Raw genomic sequence first — 17,381 nt, forward strand, 5'->3', positions numbered from 1 at the left:
CTAATTTGCGAGTTAGTTCACACCTGGGGCTTTCAGAAAAGCCCTCAAGCTCCCCTCTAGCCCCACCAGGGGCTATTATGAAGCGTTCACAAAATTTTGTAACAAATTGATAAGAAATCACACTGTTTTTCGTAACCTTGAAAACGCTCTAGCGGCTAAAGTATTTGACCTAGGTGGATCAAATAAATTGCACCGGATAGGTAATTTCAAGCAGTTTCCGGAAATATATGATTCGACCCTGAGCCCCCACCGGGGACTTGGCGATAAGCGAAAAAGAGGTTGCGAAAATATAGGTAAATTTATATGTACTTTTGGCGGCCATTTGCAAAAAAACCGGAAACAAATAATAACGGAAACTATGTGATTCATGTAGCGGCACGTCTGTAGATTAATTAGAGGTATAAATCATTGATAAGGATTGAACAGGTGCTGAGTTATCACAAAAACAAAGGTAAGACCGTTTTGGATCATGTTTGACCTTTGGGGTAACTACATTTCGGGGGGTATGGGGCCGGGGGGGATCAAAACTAATTTGCGAGTTAGTTCACACCTGGGGCTTTCAGAAAAGCCCTCAAGCTCCCCTCTAGCCCCACCAGGGGCTATTATGAAGCGTTCACAAAATTTTGTAACAAATTGATAAGAAATCACACTGTTTTTCGTAACCTTGAAAACGCTCTAGCGGCTAAAGTATTTGACCTAGGTGGATCAAATAAATTGCACCGGATAGGTAATTTCAAGCAGTTTCCGGAAATATATGATTCGACCCTGAGCCCCCACCGGGGACTTGGCGATAAGCGAAAAAGAGGTTGCGAAAATATAGGTAAATTTATATGTACTTTTGGCGGCCATTTGCAAAAAAACCGGAAACAAATAATAACGGAAACTATGTGATTCATGTAGCGGCACGTCTGTAGATTAATTAGAGGTATAAATCATTGATAAGGATTGAACAGGTGCTGAGTTATCACAAAAACAAAGGTAAGACCGTTTTGGATCATGTTTGACCTTTGGGGTAACTACATTTCGGGGGGTATGGGGCCGGGGGGGATCAAAACTAATTTGCGAGTTAGTTCACACCTGGGGCTTTCAGAAAAGCCCTCAAGCTCCCCTCTAGCCCCACCAGGGGCTATTATGAAGCGTTCACAAAATTTTGTAACAAATTGATAAGAAATCACACTGTTTTTCGTAACCTTGAAAACGCTCTAGCGGCTAAAGTATTTGACCTAGGTGGATCAAATAAATTGCACCGGATAGGTAATTTCAAGCAGTTTCCGGAAATATATGATTCGACCCTGAGCCCCCACCGGGGACTTGGCGATAAGCGAAAAAGAGGTTGCGAAAATATAGGTAAATTTATATGTACTTTTGGCGGCCATTTGCAAAAAAACCGGAAACAAATAATAACGGAAACTATGTGATTCATGTAGCGGCACGTCTGTAGATTAATTAGAGGTATAAATCATTGATAAGGATTGAACAGGTGCTGAGTTATCACAAAAACAAAGGTAAGTGCCGTTTTCACCATGTGCGGTTTGGCGCGCAGTATGTCTGTGTGCCTTCGCTTGCAAGTCGCGAGTATTTAAATGCGTGTATATAGTCTTATATATTTGGCCCCTTAACCCACCCGACCAAATTTGTTTACTGTCACTTCCCTACTATTCATTACCACATGTTCACTATTTTTTTCGTCATTCGCTATTTAGGTTTACACTGAATTTATTGATATTTTCCCCCGTCTGCCTATTCTATCTACTCTAAGAGCCTATCTACAACCTATTTCAGATACCTGTAGATGCTTTGAAAATGTTTAATGTGAGCAGCTTTTATGCCAAGTGTGCTAGAAAACGGTTGAGAAGTATAGCCAGTTCGTCACTCTTATATGAAAATTCACCTCACGGCGAGGGAATTTGCATATTAATATAACAACATATATTTCATATGCTTTGCTCTGTATAGACGCAAGAATGAATATTTGAATTCATAGAATACAAGGTAACGACAGTTTGAAATCATATGTTTGATGACAAAGTAGTTTCAAAATGGTTGGTTGCCATTGTCTTTAATAGGTTTGTTTTCTCTTATCTTTGAATCAACTTAAATTTGTATTCATAAAAAGCTAGGAACTGAATATATAGTTGTAAATAAGATTATATGAAGGAGTTTTGCATATAAGAAACTTATTTTAAAAAATCGTGGCACTGTTTTTATATCCGCAGAAACACATAAATACATATATATGTAGAATAAAATAGATTAAAAAAGATTTTGTTTCGAAATATTTTAGATAATTCAAATGAATCTCTGAACTGGTAGTGGAATGTGTGGTGGTACAAATTGCATTGCCTACTGTGGTTCTGAGAATCACCCTCCTACTGTTTTTTTCCATTACGCCCGGAACACGGGGAGCGCGACAGACTGCAAGCGACATCTGTCAAATATTAAAATACATCTTGTGGACGCAGTTATGTAGTTGTGCAGCTGCTCAGTAACTGTGTCCTTAAGAACATGTGTAATTTAATATTTGACAGATGTCGCTTGCAGTCTGTCGCGCTCTATGACGAGAAGCAGAGAAAAATATGTAAATTTTCAACAAAAGGGTAACATTTGCTAATTCGTTAAATAACATTTAATTATTAGTTTTTTTAGATTGGTGAAAAAAATTGTAATGAAATAAAAGAATAATGTTGCGTGTAAATATTTGGATCTTTTAACTATTGACAATATATTTGCCAATTAAATGAAAATACAAATGTTCTCTCAATAAACAAACGTTTATTAGTTATACCAGAATTATGTGCTCATACATTTTTAATTTTGTTGTTTTTACTAGTACAAATTTTTTTTCTTTTATTATTCAAACAGATGTTTTCTACAATAAGTAAAAGCTTATTGGTGTAAATATATACATATGTATAAAAAATAATATGTTTGCCCTCACCAACTGAATATATGTAAATAATTTGCTTTTGCTGGCATATTATTCGTGTGTATGAAAATACACGTGAGTTCATCGATAGGTAATACAATATCATTTCTGGGTACATCCATCCTAATGGAAAGCACATCCTTAGTTAGTCTGCGCTCTAAATTGTGCAGTTGTTTGCAAATACTACGACTTTATGATTGGCTTGTAAATTCATATATATTGGTATGTACACTCTAAAATCAAAATATGATTGCACACCTATTAAATCTTTTTCTGTCATCTTCAGCAAAGGAGTTTTAGTTATATTTTCAAGCTCTTTAATTTACAGGATTTTTACATTGATCATCATTGGAATAAGTTGCCGGAAAGTTGGCGGCTACATTTGGAACAGTTGCATCCTGAAGAGTTAACTACTCTTTTAAATTATAACAAGTTAAGTATGCAGAAGCATGCTGTTTGGCCATTGTCATTATTAGCTTTACGTCACTTATTATTACAATTGAGTATACCAAGAAATCAATCTACAAATTCAATCGAATTGGTAAATATAACCTAACTTTCCCCAAGACTTAATTTACCACTTAGTAATGATTAAAAAAAAAAATAGAGTGTATCGCAGAGGCCTGTTCTTAGCGACAGAAAGCTTGGGCATGCATTTAATAAATGCGTTAAACCTAAGAAACGCCATGAAATACAGTTAATGGCATCCATTTGTGAATACAGCTGTCAAATATCGCCAGTTGATTTTGTTGTGGATTTCGGTGCTGGCTTAGGCCATCTCGCTCGAGTACTTGGTTATGGCTACGGCGTACAAGTTTCATGCATAGAAATGCGTTCAGAACTTAATGTACAAGCACGCTGTATTGACACAAAATTGGAAAGTGTTCTTCAAAAACATTTACCACCAGCGAATCTACCGTGTTTTAAACGACCAAAACATGTAACATTATGCATAACGCCAGACATGCAACCACATCAGTTTCTTCATATAATTGCAGAATCACAACATAAGCCAAATACAAATTTTAAGTTTGGGATAATTGGTTTACATCCCTGTGGTGATTTAGCAGTTATATTAATGCGTATGTTCACAAATATTCCTCAGGCTCGTTTTCTTAATTTTGCTAGTTGTTGTTATATGAAATTAACTACGGCTGAAACACAATCTAATATTAAACTACAAGGATACCCTCTTAGCCAATACTTATTAAAACAACGGGAATTCTCATTTTTGAGTTATGAAGCTCTTGAGATATCTTGTCATGCTATGGAAATATATTGCGATCGTCTGGCTTCAGGTGATTATGAATATTTAAAAGTGCATTCTTTTCGAGCGGCCGCAGAGCGAATTATTATTAACCAATGGCCCAATTTAAAACATTGTGGGCTACGAAGTGTGAAGCATGTTCCTGGTATGGACTTCGAAGAGTATGTATAAATTAATATTAATATATTTATATATGCATGTTTGTGTATAACATACGTAGTTTTTTGTGCATACATATTTCTAACCAAAATTCAATATCGTTTACAGTTATTTCTACAAAGCGACTCAAGGAGTTGAGGCGTCCAATTTGCCGCGTTCTGATTTGCAAACTTCAACAACTAAAAACGATTTACTTCATTGGCGACGAATTGTTATTTTTTACACTCTCAGACTTATGTTTGCACCGCTAATAGAGAGTATAATACTATATGATCGGGCTTTATATCTTCAAGAAAATGGTGATTATAAGAATACAATAAAATGAATATAAAGATAATTAACTCTCTTTCAGAGTGTCAAGTAAAGATTAACGCAGCTTTTGATCCTCGCATATCCCCGCGGAATCACATAACTTGTTCCTTCAAACTCAAATAATATTATTAGATGTTATTTAATATTTTCCAAACAAGTTCCGCTACAGTAAGTTATTGCCATGCTGGAAAACGGAGAAAGCTTAAACCTTATACATGTAATAAATGATAAATTAAATTCTGTCAATTTATATTTAAATTATATTTATTTACTTAATTTTGATCGGTCAGCTTAAGACTTAACTCGTCATAGTGATCATTTATAAACGTACTTTATAAATTTTCCGACGTGTATACTTTACTCAGGGAAGAACAAATTTAAAGAGTAGATATGGCAAATTAACAATATTTAGAATAAGCCAAGAATGCATTTTTTCAGCTTGTTTATATTTCTATGTAGCTATCACCTTATAAAAATGTTTGAAGAGAACCTTAAAAGTTTCTTCCCGCAGTGTGGACCATGACAATCAAGCATTTCTTTTAATCACAATTCCAGTTTGTTTAGCTGTGATAATGAATGTTAGATAAGCGTATAATTATAATTAACAAATAAACATACCAACATAAGTAAGTTTATATGAACTATATTTTTTAGTGTTATTTATGTAATGGTTGAAAATTTTATATATATATGTACATAAATGCACAGATAAATCGCATCATTATTTATAGTATCCCTTCTTGGTAGCTCCTTCCACTATTGTTCTAATAGCAGCAAATGCCTCTTGAGACGTGGGCTCAATCTCATTTGCAGGTAATATAAACATATCCGAGCTATCTGGGGGCCCCCGCAATTCGAAAGTGTAGGCAATAGGTATTTTTATTTTGCTGTATGCCCAATCCATACTGCCTCCACTAGATGGATAAATTGTTTCAATCAAACTTCCGCTTGTATAATTACGACCGGTAAGTTCACGGATACGACCGGCAGCATTACGTCCAAATTCTTGTAAATCATCATAGTTCGCTATATGCTCCTTGGTATAACCATATGGGAACATTATCATTTGTGAATAAGAATGTAAGGCTATATAAGTTCTGATTTGCTCCTTTTCCGCATGCGCCGTAAGAAAGTCCATCAAACGTTTAGTTTCAGCTTCACTTGCTGCATTGGGACCGGAATAATCATAGCGGCATGGATCACCACTAGCTCCGGTGGTATTCCAATGATCTGGATAATTGCGATTCAAATCAACACCACGGCATATGCCAAATAATTGACGATTTTTTCGCCACATTCGGTCATGTTCAAACGTATATTTATATCCATCTGGGTTAACGCAAGGGAATACAATCCAGTTATAATTGTTTGCCAACTTTCGAACAGCCTCATCCTTAGTAGTAAGCAGCTCATTTAAAAGATATGTAGCTGCCGCAGGAGCAATCCATTCGCGAGCATGGATACCACTCTCTATAAAAATAGCTTTGTTAGACTTATTCCGTGACAACTTTAAACCCTTAATAGGAACACCCTCTGTACTATTGCCCATATCTATTATTGTAAGATCTGTGGGATATTGTTCCACCATATATTCCAACCACGCATAAATAGTTTGCAAATGAAAAAAATGTTTCCAATCGAGTGCAGAACCAGGTGTGTCTGCTGGCAAAACTTCTTTCATGTTGCGATCTATTTTCTCCTGGAAATTGAATGTCTGAAGAAAAAAAAAACAAATTCGTAAATTTTCAAATATATGTATATGTGTGCATGTGCATTATTTTCTTATATATGCATACCAATATGCGATGCTTCACATTAAAAGTTTGCAATAAATTTGCAAAATCGGCCACTTTATGTGCAGCCACCAAAACCGTCAACTTTTGTCCTACTTCCCTTGCGTGCCCCATAAAAGTCAAGCTGTCGCTTTGTTGTTCTAACTTTTGAAAGAGATCCACATGCTTATCTGTATCCAATTCAACACTGTAAACCCGATAGTGATCGTACCGAGCAATATCCTCAGGAACAAGTGAAAGATTATCCATTATACAATGTTCCGAATATTCTATTGCTTTTCTAACATATTTTTCGCTGTTTTTTTCAGCGTTGACACTATCTTTTGCTAGCATTGCTGGTAACGTAATGATCAGTAGAAAGGCATTAACGCCCAAATGCTGCGATGAACAATGCTTATATATCATTTCTTAACGCAAATATAATAAATATATATAAATATATGTCACAATTTCTTTATTTACTTAAGCTTTGTATATGTACATATATCTGCATTTATATGTATTCATTTACTTTATCAGTTGTTTAATTTGTGCTAAGTTTGACAGCACACAAAGAAATGACATGTCGCAGTAAGCAGTTCTGTGATTTTTTGGAAAATCTGTCACAAAATTCACACCGTATTCATCTTATCATTAATTTACTTTATTATTTTATGAAAAATCTTACAGCGAAATTCAAATGTTTCTCACAGAAGAAAATAGATTAAAAAATGATAATTTAGTAAAAATATGTGGGTTGTATTACGATTAAAAGTTAAATATTATCACTGCAGTGAAAATAATTGCAATTAATCTCATCAATTTTATTATGCTCAGCTGAACATACAAATCTACATAAGTATGTAGTTTTATACAATGGTACATACGATTGTCAGTCTATAGAGGACAGTCAGAAAATTCATGTATTGATAGCCGTTCTGGGAATGCAACTTTAGAAGTACGAAAAAAAAAAAAAAATTCAATGACCAACCTTGCGCCAAACGTATACGATTTATTTGTAATTAAAATTTTTAAACTTTTTGGGTGCATCTTTTCCTTATTGAAAAAACACGCGCCCTCCAGAGATGGACGCAATTGAAAATAAAAGTGCTGCCCCTACAGACATTCGTATTGTGAAGATACGAATTTTTAATCAAGAAAACTTTTTTAAAATTGTCGACTATATCATTAACAATGTTCTTTACTATTCGTTAGATTAATGAATAATATTGATTTGAAAACATTTCGTTCAGTTTTTTATTAGCTGTTTAGTGTATCTGAACTAGAACCCCAACTGCAACTATCAAAATCGGATACAAAGTCTTTTCAACTAAATTACCACGTTATGGCAAGAGCAAGATAACTTAATGTGAATGAAATTAACCATTAAAATGTATGAGACTATCGAAGTAGCACCAATTTAGATACATATGAAATATTTTTGCATATTAAAAAAAAAACAAATCATTTACAAATTCACATTCCATTTTTTTTTTTTTTCATAACAAAAGTGAAGTGGAGGAATTAAAACAACTAAAAGAATTTCTTATTACAAACAACTTGTCATTTTATGAATTCAACTTTTTAATGCCTATAGGTATACACTATAGTGTATTTAAACTCGGTTATAACTGCATAAGCGGTGTCTACGCCAATAAAGAAAAAAAGTGTATTCAAACCTTTAGCATTATTAAATTTGTAAAAATATTGTATGTATTAAGTTACATATATTTCAGTATAAAGTACACGTATTTGCTTTTGCGGGTTTTAGAAATCATATTTGAACTAGTTTTTTTTAGTTTTGTGTGTTTTAGATTTATAATTTTTCAGTAAACCAATTGGTTTTGATTTCTGCTTTAATTTATGTTGTCGTTTAATTGGCTTTCCCTCCAGTAAAGAAGGAAGATCTCTCTTCTGTTTTTTTGTATTAATGTTATTTCGTTCTATATTTTTGGCTTCAAATTCGATTTGTGTTCCATTGCTTTTACTACCATTTAATTCAACCATATGTAATTCGTTTTTGTTGTTTTGTTTTTTAATAATTGTTGTTTGATTTACTGGTTTCACTTCCTTTTCATTTTTGTTAACTTTTAATGGTTTTTCAAAAACATTAGCAATGTATTTATTTCTATTCTGTTCCATTTTTTTCTTCTTTATGTCTAATTCCACTTCCGAAAGGTTAGGCTTTCCTGCTTGTTTTCCGAGTAGTTTCCGTGGCCGCTTCTCTTTATATTCCAGTTCTTCATTACTGTTGGAATTATCATTCACCATTGTTGTAGCATTCGCTATCGCGTCGTCCAAAACTTTTTCATCCGCTTCTTGCTGTTCCTTAGTCATCGGAATGGTGTTTGAGAATTTTTTCAGTTTTGCTACGTAAAAACCATCCATATTATGTATGTGGGGATAATACCGGCGAGTTAAATTTAAACTGGGATGAAAGCGGTATTGGCGATACTTTGTAAAGCCTTCAACGCCAAAATCTAAACCAGTTGGAACAAGCTTAACATTTCGCTTTCGGAGGGCATAGTCTATAACCCATTCATTCTCTTCAGGCAATACCGAACATGTTGAATACACAATGTATCCACCCGTTTTAGATTTGGCATCTACACAATCGATGGCAGTTAACAACAACTTGCGTTGAAGATTATAACAACGCTGTACATCTACCTCATTCTTTGTCGATTTGACACTTGGATCTTTAGCCACAACACCTGTGCCTGTGCATGGGGCATCTAAGAGAATACGATCAAATCCAGATATTAAATTACGAAATTTACAACCATCTTCACAGCTGACAATAGCGTTAATAACGCCAAGGCGATGAAAATTTGCTACTACTGCTTTTATGCGCTCCCGATTTGCATCATTCGCAAAAAGAACGCCTGTGTTTTTCATAATCGCAGCAATGTGCGACCCTTTGCCGCCTGGTGCAGAACACATATCTAAAATACGTTCATTCTCTTGAGGTGCTAAAGCCATGACTGGTAGCATTGAGGACGCTCCCTGAATCATATAATGGCCAGCCAAGTATTCGGGAGTAGCACCAAGTGGAACTTGTGAATTATAAACAACTAAACCGACTTTAGTCCATTTGCCCAAGGGATCTAAGTTGACGCCGCGGTTAATTAATGCTGCAGCCAAATCTCTTCGACGTGTTTTTAATGAATTCGTACGAATGGTTAATGGGCGGGGTACCTAATTAAAATTTTTTTAGAAATAAAACCACATAGTAAAAAGTATAATAACTCACTTCAGAGGTTTCTAAATATTCCATAAGTTCCGTTAATGGGAACATGTCCATTAATTTACCCATTAGAAAATCATTATAGCTGTAGTAGATGCAGAGATCGTGTCGTAACAGATCTAAATATTCTTGCCGAGACCGATCTTCTTGGCGGTATCTTTTGAAATCAGATAAAACAAGCGTAATATCCTTAATACGTTGTTGTATTTCCTGAAGTGTAATTTCCTTTTGGGTATCTTCATCTTCCTCTGGAAATTTGAAAACTTCTTGACGATCAATCGACATTTGCATTTCCTTGGTAGCCATTTCAGCTTCCATAGCTTCGCGTTTCTTTAATTTCTTATTTTCCCGTTCAATCGGTAATAGACTATCGTCAACTTCATCGTCTTTGGATTTGTTATTGGTAGAATCAGTATCCTCTTCACCAGATAACTCAAAGTCGTCATCTGAATTGGCATTTTCATCGTCATAATCTGATATGTCATCTAGCTTTTCCATTTTAAGAGTTTCTTTGCAAGTATCGTCTTCGCCATTTTCTTCTTCTTCACTTTCTGTTAGTCCTTCTAGTAAGTCTTCTTCACTTTTCTCAGCTTCATACATTTCTTGGTCTTGGTCATCACTAGACTGTAATTTCTTTAGCTTTTTTAACTGCTTCGGTTTCAGCCAGTCTTTATTATCGTCAGTAAATCCCACAATCTTTTGTTTTTTAAATTTGAAATGCTGCTGGATCCCTGCCAAAACTTGTGGCTTATCAGTGATATATTTATTTTGTAATTCTGCTTCGTCGATTACATCGGCACCCTCGCTTATTTTCCTTTGTTGTTTATTAAGCTTCTGTTTCTTTACCTTTTGGATTTCTTTTTTCTGATCACGCTTAACCAGTCGTTGCCTTTGGCGATGGGATAATTTTTTATCATCCATGTCATTTGAAGGCGCTGTAAGATGAAATTGTATATTCAAAGCTTTATATATTTTGGATTGATATAACTCCTTTTACCAAAAGATTTTTTCGGGAAAGTTGGCGGCTTTTGCTTGCGGGACTTTCGACCAGGCCCTTTTTTTGGCTTTTCACTAAATTCTGCTTTCCGTCCCATTGTATTATTATTAATGAAAATTTATTTGTTTCTAGCAGCCCAATGTGAATTCTCTAATCGTAGTAAGGAACAACACGTGGAATCAAGAATTTGTATGTTGAGAGACCTTTTGACACTTTACTTGAGAATTTCAAAAGCGGTATGAGGATTATTTTGACATTTAGGAGAATCAGCTGTAATATCAACCGTGAACACATGCCCAAAAAAAGAAGAAGAGGTGTTTTGTTTTCATTTTTATTAATAAATATTATATTCAATTATCGATTTTTATTTGATTTGCTGAATATCAAGGTTTAATAATACTGCAGTGCATATATATTAAAAAATTCATCGAAATGAATAAGAGAAATTAACTTTATTTTAATGGCCAATATTTTTTGGATACATTGCAATGCGGAGCAAATAATATAAATAATTTTCAGCTAATGTATAGATTGAATACAGGCTGTAACTGATAAGAATAACATAATGAATATAGAACTCGCCAGCTTTGAACTGAGCTCCGAGGCATTAATTGGATCTCTGTTAGCATTATGCGCGTTATTCGCTTTTTGCCGCAATTTATTGCTGGAGGATGTTATATGTATACCTGGAAAAACTAAACATAGCTGGAAGTCTATCAAAATACTAGACAAGGTTGGAACTCATATTAATTTATATATATATATTTTATATTAACATTTTATTACACATTAATATTTTATTACATAGGCATGTTATTGCAACGCTTGTGAAATTCTATTAACTCATTCAGAAGGTCTCTTTTGCGACTGCTGTGGTATTTGTACCCATTCATCCCATGCCTGTTCTAAAAAAATTGATATTAATTTTAAATGTAAAGATAAATGGCTCCGTCATGAAAAGGTTATGCGTCATTTATGGATTCGTGGTAACTTGCCAGTTGGGGTTGTTTGTTCATTATGTGACGTCGAAATCGATTACCATGCAACAGCGGGCCTCTTTGGCTGGCGGTGCGCTTGGTGCCAACGCTGCTACCATAATAACTGCTACAAAAGTATTGATACAAAAACTGAATGCGATTTGGGGGAATTTAAGGACATGATATTTCCTCCGTATTGTATTATTGCAGCACGAACTCGTGAAAGTGTGCGATTGCATTTGGCTGGTATTAAACCACCTAACATTGAAGGTTGGGAACCTTTAATTGTTATTGCCAATACAAAATCTGGGAGCAGTACCGGGTCACATGTGGTAGCATTGCTTCGCGGTTATTTGCATCCACTTCAAGTAATGGAGTTGGGTGGTCGGGGACCACAAGATGCCATGCAATGGGCTGCAAAAGCCAGTCCGCGTCCCTGTAGAATCTTAGTTGCAGGTGGTGATGGGACGGTAGGATGGGTGTTAAATACTATATTCGCGCTAAATATAAAGGTAATATATATAAAGTCATACCTAATATAAATTTTATTATAATTAAGAAATTGCAGCCGGTGCCCTCAGTTGCAATTATGCCGTTGGGGACAGGAAATGACCTTTCACGGGTAATGGGTTGGGGTTCGCAACCGCCTAGTACTTTAGACCCTATTACAATACTCAGAAACGTAAGTATTTTAGCTTAATTTTTTAATATTTCAAGTTACTGATTTCTTTAATATTTAGATAAAAAATGCTCGCTCAGTAAATTTGGATCGCTTCGATTTGCAAATAGAAAAACTGTATTATCGTTTACCAATCCAGAGACATCCTATTAAAACGATTCATGTCTATAATTATTATAGTATTGGAGTAGATGCATTGGTCACTTATAATTTTCACAAAACTCGAGAATCTCGATTTTACTTGTTAAGTAGTCGAATTTTTAATAAGGTAATCAAAACACACTGGCTATAACCAAGAAAAAAATAGATTTTCTACTATTTTTGTTAGTTAATATATTTTGGATTCGGCACACAACAAATTGTTCAACGGGATTGCGAAAGGATTGAACAAAAACTAGATCTTTACCTGGATGGTCATATTGTCGAGTTGCCAGAATTGCAATCAATTATATTCCTTAATATTGATTCATGGGGAGCTGGTTGTAAATTATGCGGTGGGTTTAAAAACATATAATTGGCGTAAATGTTTTTATTTAGTTTTTAATATCAACTGTTAATCAGAACTTAGCAATTCAGATGCCAAATATAAGATGGAAAATTCAATTTCGGATGGCATGTTAGAGGTTTTTGGCCTTGTTTCGTCCTTTCATATGGCACAATTGCAGTGTGGCATAAGTAAACCAGTGCGCATTGGTCAAGCGAAGCAAATACGGGTAGGATTACTATTTAATCGGAGTACATGAAATAATTTAGAATTAACTCTTCAGATTGTTATAAAATCTACCTGCCCCATGCAATCGGATGGTGAACCATGGATGCAGACTCCTGCTGATATACGTTTACAATGTCGCAGTCAGGTTCGCATGTTGAAGCTTTAGAGCTAGTGTATATGTTTCAATATTAAAATGTACATAAAGTCTAATTACTTGTGTATTTATGTATGTATATGTACATTTTTATTTATTCTGTACATGCTTTAATAACAAAACTAACTAATAACAACAGTTGAAATCGAATGCTTCTAATTTACAGTACATATTTTGAAATTGATAGATGAGTGAAGATTCGGATCCTTTTTAATAAAATACTATCCACCGAAGCTATAATAATGAATAAGTGCATTTTTTATATCAATTATACTTAGTATGTGTAAATAAATTTGACAACGTAACCGGCCAACACCATTTCATAATCAATCTTTAAGCCGAATTAAAATTATTTCATATCGAAAAATATCTTTATTTTGATTTTTCTCAGCAGCTTCATTGGTAGCTCCATATGTGCTATAGTAGTTCGATCAGAACTATTTCTTCGGAGGTTGCAACATGAGTAGCTTTATGGGGTAGAAAAGGATGTGCTTGAAATTTCAGATATGATCTGACGGACTAGTGCGCGAATATATGTATAAACAAACGGACATTGCTTAATCCCTCAGCTCTTTGCACCCATCATTTTTATATCTACTTTATTGGGTGTCCGACGTTTCCTTCCGTTTGTTGCTAACTTCGTGCCAAACTTAATCGGGTTATAAAATCGGACTCAGTAAAATACATATAAATCCACATATCCATGAAAATTCTATTTTGTTACGAATTGAATTATACGTTTTAGCAAATTCTTTGATGAGAATCAAATAATTTCAAATAGCTTTAAGTTTCGATAACTATTGGAACGGTATCAGAAGATACTTTATTACATTGTTATTGATTTTCCCAAACTACATCATTTTTGAGTTGAAAATTTTTCATTTTTGTCATTTTAGTTGTTGTTGTTGTAGCGGCAGAATTGTGCCGAGTTGACAGTCCTTGGCCGGATAAAAATCCGGGTCCGTTCCAGTTACGTAGACCCGACTATCGTCGGGTAGTATAGGGGCGTTGAAATTTTTTCACCTTTGTCATTTTAGTAAATGATGGTGGTATAACCCCTTCACCCCTTGATTGCAACACAAAAAATCCTCAAAATGTTTACTATCATTTTCGGTTTTTGAACCAAAAGTTAGCAAGCAGCCTCTAACATCACAGTCGACGTTCTTTTCCTCCAAGACAGTCAGGTCTACGTAACCGAAACGGACCAACGTCGCAAAATGACTAAACTAGTGTAATTACTTATAAAACAAAAACTTCAAAAATGTATAGTTTAGCTCCTTAAAAAATTGAGCTGTCACATGCACTATAAGATGGTGGAATTACACGCTTTAAATCTAGAATATAATAAAAACATGATATATATCAAAGACCTCCGATAAGATTTGAATATTTATATTGCATTCAATTTATTATGATTTCACATTACTGCGATACAAATGAATACAAAACTCAAACTGTTATTAGTCTAACGGGTAGAACGAAACATATTTCGTTCATTTTATTTATTTGGTCTGGTCGTAGACGCTTTTTTGTGGTATGGTAAAATTTCAAATGTCTTAAGGCGGGTACTCTTGTTTTAACTCGATTGTAACGCAGTCGTTTCAAATACACGCGCGCTTAAATCATCGTTAACTCCATAATTGCGTTAACAATATCATTATTGTGTTTTTTAAGAGCTCGTATGGCCTTTGCACGTGTAGTGTTAGCCTGGGTGATTACCAGCTCAATATCTTTCTCATCGACACCGGTCTCATCTACTTCTTCTTCATCCTCCTCTGCAATAGGGGCTACTGACGAAGTTGTGCCTAATGTCTCAGCAATACTTGCCGCTTCAGGAGCTTTGAATTTTTCAGCTGCTGCGACTTGGGCTTGTTGTGATAAATCTTCAATCTTTGCTTCGCCGAATACAATATATGTATCGCTGTGTGGATTTTTGTATACATCAGGATTGTTGATTACAAAAAGTATATTCTTCGACTTGCGAATAGTTACGCGATTAACTCCTTGAATTTGCTTTAAACCAAGTTTAAGCATAATCTTTCGTGCTTTTTTTTCTCCACGCGATTGCTTGGCTTTTGAAACCAAATCAACGGGGAGACCAGTGGCACCACCGCCCAACTGTGTGGTACCTGCAGCAGCATCTTCCAGCTCAGGAATGCTGTCCTCAGATCCACAATCGCTAGCATCATCTTCAATGCGTACTTCTGCAGCCTTTACTTCACTAGTAGCAGAAGCAGCGGCGTCAGTAATGATTTCTGTAACTTCGGCAGTCATGGCAGCGATATTAATTGTAACTTTATCTGTAAAGATAGATTTCAAATAGTTTGGAATATACAACAATTTTCAAACATAATACCAAATTTCCCAGAAAAAAAAAAAAACAATTTAATACTTCAACTGCATTAGAAATCACAATATGCTGAGGTTATATTTTGATATTTGATGCACTCGCCAATATTTAAGAGATTTAACAGAAAAACATAAAATCTAATACTTCAACATTCTAACATTGAAATTCTTTCCTTTCTAATTAATCGGATGCAGGAAATATTTGACGATTAATTACCTGAGAAAATAAATCGCCCTTCCAAGCCGTTTTCAGAATATTTAGCAAAAGTGAAGAGTTTACTCAACACTTAAGTTGTTGAAACTGTTTTAAATTTCCGACAAGAGTGTCATCTACATGTGAATACTTTTCTGACATTAGGGTATGACTGCGAATGAAATGTACTCTACAAGACTGATACCGGTTAGCAAAGCGAAAAGTAACACATTTCTCCTTGATATTTAATGTTCTTGTTCTATTAATTTGCAATTATGACAGATTGTTTCTTTCTGTTTACAGTCTGTTAGAGGTAAGAAATGCTTTTATCAACACATAACCCATAATCAAAGTATTTATTTCTTTAAGTGTTATATACAGTTTGGTTAGCAGTTTTGCTGTCAGACAATCATATGTAGGCTTATCGGTTACCTTTATGTTACAATAACTTATTCAATAATTCCCTCTTTATATTAAATTCAACAAATTTGTTTTATTTTAATCAAAAATACCTATTTAAACTAGGCACAAAAATTACTTATTAATACTTTTAAAACAGTTACGTACATATATAAGCATGTATCTACTAACTACACAATATGTTAAGGAATTACTTACCCGATTTATCTATTAACTATTATCATGGCACATACTAAAAAAATGTTCCCTCGGTTTCATTAAGGTACCTCACATACAATCACCAATCATATGGAGTAAAGTCAACCAGGTGTTCGAAAATCCTGGTAATAGTTATGTGGGTGCTAGGGCAAATTTTCGCCCAATTTTATTTATTTGAGGCATAAAGATACATACGAGTATGTATATATGCAGCATAGGTCACCCGGAAGTTCGAAAATGTTTATATTAGATATAGGCTCGGGGAAGTATTGACCCGATTTAACCTACATATGTTTGATACTGAAATATTATTACCAGAAAGGGATTCTGTCTGAATTTCAATTCAATATCTCACACATTGACTGACATTTTCGGCCAAAAGTCAACTATAATATACTGGGGTATACGGTACCTAGGGGCTTGAACAGTTTTATTTGGATTTGGATAATTTTTGGTCATAAGGTGGCATACTTTGAAAGAATTATTAGTGCAACTTTTTCACAGAAATCGGGCGGTCGGCTCCCAAGATATGTGATTTCACCAAAAAGTGAAAGGTGCCACCTCTAATTTTCACATCGGCTACCATAAAGTCCTCTTATATCATCTCGGAGGTAAAATTTATTGTCCCTGGCGTAATTAGTTATTGATTTATTGCGCTTTTGGTAGATTTAGCGTTATATGGGAAGCGTGCGGGGTTATCTTACGATTTGATCCATTTTGACACTGTCCTTAGAAGTTCTTATAATATTTGCACATTTTTCAAAATTTTTTACCCACAGATATCCCTTGCTACTTCGATGCACTGTGCCAAATAACAGTTTTATATCATAATTTGGTGGTTAGTTATGACACTTTATGTCGGCGTGCCAGTGGTCCGATTATGCTCATCTATGAGCTCGTAATACAAAGAACCTGTATACCAGGATTCATCAAGATATCTTAATTTTTACTTAAGTTACAGCTTTCACGGACGGACGGACAGACAGACAGTCACCCGGATATATATCTTGACCATATCT

The 17,381-nt window shown here is 34.7% G+C and overlaps 5 protein-coding genes across 10 annotated transcripts; 2 read left to right on the plus strand and 3 right to left on the minus strand.

Moving 5' to 3' along the window:
* Window positions 1-2,497: 2,497 nt before the first annotated feature.
* On the plus strand, window positions 2,498-4,914 carry LOC105230707 (methyltransferase-like protein 25B). 4 transcript variants are annotated; one of them, XM_029552215.2, is made up of 6 exons: window positions 2,498-2,597; window positions 2,863-3,148; window positions 3,255-3,467; window positions 3,534-4,354; window positions 4,461-4,651; window positions 4,705-4,914. In XM_029552215.2, exons 2-6 carry the CDS (start codon window positions 2,990-2,992, stop codon window positions 4,785-4,787), a joined length of 1,467 nt encoding a protein of 488 aa, XP_029408075.1. In that variant the 5' UTR covers window positions 2,498-2,597; window positions 2,863-2,989; the 3' UTR covers window positions 4,788-4,914. The 4 variants fall into 4 exon arrangements, with proteins under 4 accessions (XP_029408075.1, XP_049317989.1, XP_011209968.1 ...); XM_011211666.4 differs by having other exon boundaries at window positions 2,592-2,690; XM_049462032.1 differs by lacking the exon at window positions 2,863-3,148 and having other exon boundaries at window positions 2,580-2,597.
* A 377-nt stretch (window positions 4,915-5,291) lies between these two features.
* Window positions 5,292-7,265, minus strand: LOC105230708 (zinc carboxypeptidase). The gene is made up of 2 exons (XM_011211667.4): window positions 6,461-7,265; window positions 5,292-6,378 (listed from the first exon to the last, which is right to left on the minus strand). Exons 1-2 carry the CDS (start codon window positions 6,860-6,862, stop codon window positions 5,386-5,388), a joined length of 1,395 nt encoding a protein of 464 aa, XP_011209969.1. The 5' UTR covers window positions 6,863-7,265; the 3' UTR covers window positions 5,292-5,385.
* An 851-nt stretch (window positions 7,266-8,116) lies between these two features.
* On the minus strand, window positions 8,117-10,912 carry LOC105230706 (uncharacterized). The gene is made up of 3 exons (XM_011211665.4): window positions 10,681-10,912; window positions 9,690-10,618; window positions 8,117-9,634 (listed from the first exon to the last, which is right to left on the minus strand). The coding sequence occupies exons 1-3, from the start codon at window positions 10,775-10,777 to the stop codon at window positions 8,222-8,224; spliced, it is 2,439 nt and encodes an 812-aa protein (XP_011209967.2). The 5' UTR covers window positions 10,778-10,912; the 3' UTR covers window positions 8,117-8,221.
* Window positions 10,913-11,006: 94 nt separating this feature from the next.
* LOC105230705 (diacylglycerol kinase epsilon) lies at window positions 11,007-13,347 on the plus strand. Of its 2 annotated transcripts, XM_029552214.2 has the most exons (8): window positions 11,039-11,413; window positions 11,489-11,792; window positions 11,868-12,169; window positions 12,226-12,339; window positions 12,398-12,604; window positions 12,665-12,830; window positions 12,898-13,049; window positions 13,104-13,347. In XM_029552214.2, exons 1-8 carry the CDS (start codon window positions 11,246-11,248, stop codon window positions 13,212-13,214), a joined length of 1,524 nt encoding a protein of 507 aa, XP_029408074.1. In that variant the 5' UTR covers window positions 11,039-11,245; the 3' UTR covers window positions 13,215-13,347. The 2 variants fall into 2 exon arrangements, with proteins under 2 accessions (XP_011209966.1, XP_029408074.1); XM_011211664.4 differs by having other exon boundaries at window positions 11,007-11,413; window positions 11,489-12,169.
* Window positions 13,348-14,578: 1,231 nt separating this feature from the next.
* On the minus strand, window positions 14,579-15,920 carry LOC105230704 (nascent polypeptide-associated complex subunit alpha). 2 transcript variants are annotated; one of them, XM_011211661.4, is made up of 2 exons: window positions 15,769-15,920; window positions 14,579-15,502 (listed from the first exon to the last, which is right to left on the minus strand). In XM_011211661.4, exon 2 carries the CDS (start codon window positions 15,474-15,476, stop codon window positions 14,820-14,822), a length of 657 nt encoding a protein of 218 aa, XP_011209963.1. In that variant the 5' UTR covers window positions 15,477-15,502; window positions 15,769-15,920; the 3' UTR covers window positions 14,579-14,819. The 2 variants fall into 2 exon arrangements, with proteins under 2 accessions (XP_011209963.1, XP_011209965.1); XM_011211663.4 differs by lacking the exon at window positions 15,769-15,920 and adding an exon at window positions 15,559-15,757.
* Between the last annotated feature and the right edge of the window lie 1,461 nt (window positions 15,921-17,381).

Source organism: Bactrocera dorsalis, unplaced genomic scaffold, assembly GCF_023373825.1.
Source record: "Bactrocera dorsalis isolate Fly_Bdor unplaced genomic scaffold, ASM2337382v1 BdCtg217, whole genome shotgun sequence".
NCBI lineage: Eukaryota > Metazoa > Arthropoda > Insecta > Diptera > Tephritidae > Bactrocera > Bactrocera dorsalis.

What these genes read in the sequence shown, in the direction of transcription:
- LOC105230704 (XM_011211661.4), bottom strand. Translation starts at nt 15,476, where the DNA reads ATGACTGCCGAAGTTACAGAAATCATTACTGACGCCGCTGCTTCTGCT.
- LOC105230707 (XM_029552215.2), top strand. Translation starts at nt 2,990, where the DNA reads ATGAAAATACACGTGAGTTCATCGATAGGTAATACAATATCATTTCTG. An exon ending in TTGTAAATTCATATATATTG is followed by an intron (nt 3,149 to 3,254) that starts GTATGTACACTC and finishes TTTAATTTACAG; the next exon opens with GATTTTTACATTGATCATCA. An exon ending in TTTATATCTTCAAGAAAATG is followed by an intron (nt 4,652 to 4,704) that starts GTGATTATAAGA and finishes ACTCTCTTTCAG; the next exon opens with AGTGTCAAGTAAAGATTAAC.
- LOC105230705 (XM_011211664.4), top strand. Translation starts at nt 11,246, where the DNA reads ATGAATATAGAACTCGCCAGCTTTGAACTGAGCTCCGAGGCATTAATT. An exon ending in TATTCGCGCTAAATATAAAG is followed by an intron (nt 12,170 to 12,225) that starts GTAATATATATA and finishes AAGAAATTGCAG; the next exon opens with CCGGTGCCCTCAGTTGCAAT. An exon ending in AGCTGGTTGTAAATTATGCG is followed by an intron (nt 12,831 to 12,897) that starts GTGGGTTTAAAA and finishes ACTGTTAATCAG; the next exon opens with AACTTAGCAATTCAGATGCC.
- LOC105230706 (XM_011211665.4), bottom strand. Translation starts at nt 10,777, where the DNA reads ATGGGACGGAAAGCAGAATTTAGTGAAAAGCCAAAAAAAGGGCCTGGT. An exon ending in TTTCCCGAAAAAATCTTTTG is followed by an intron (nt 10,619 to 10,680) that starts GTAAAAGGAGTT and finishes TTCATCTTACAG; the next exon opens with CGCCTTCAAATGACATGGAT. An exon ending in AATATTTAGAAACCTCTGAA is followed by an intron (nt 9,635 to 9,689) that starts GTGAGTTATTAT and finishes AATTTTAATTAG; the next exon opens with GTACCCCGCCCATTAACCAT.
- LOC105230708 (XM_011211667.4), bottom strand. Translation starts at nt 6,862, where the DNA reads ATGATATATAAGCATTGTTCATCGCAGCATTTGGGCGTTAATGCCTTT. An exon ending in ATGTGAAGCATCGCATATTG is followed by an intron (nt 6,379 to 6,460) that starts GTATGCATATAT and finishes TTTTTTCTTCAG; the next exon opens with ACATTCAATTTCCAGGAGAA.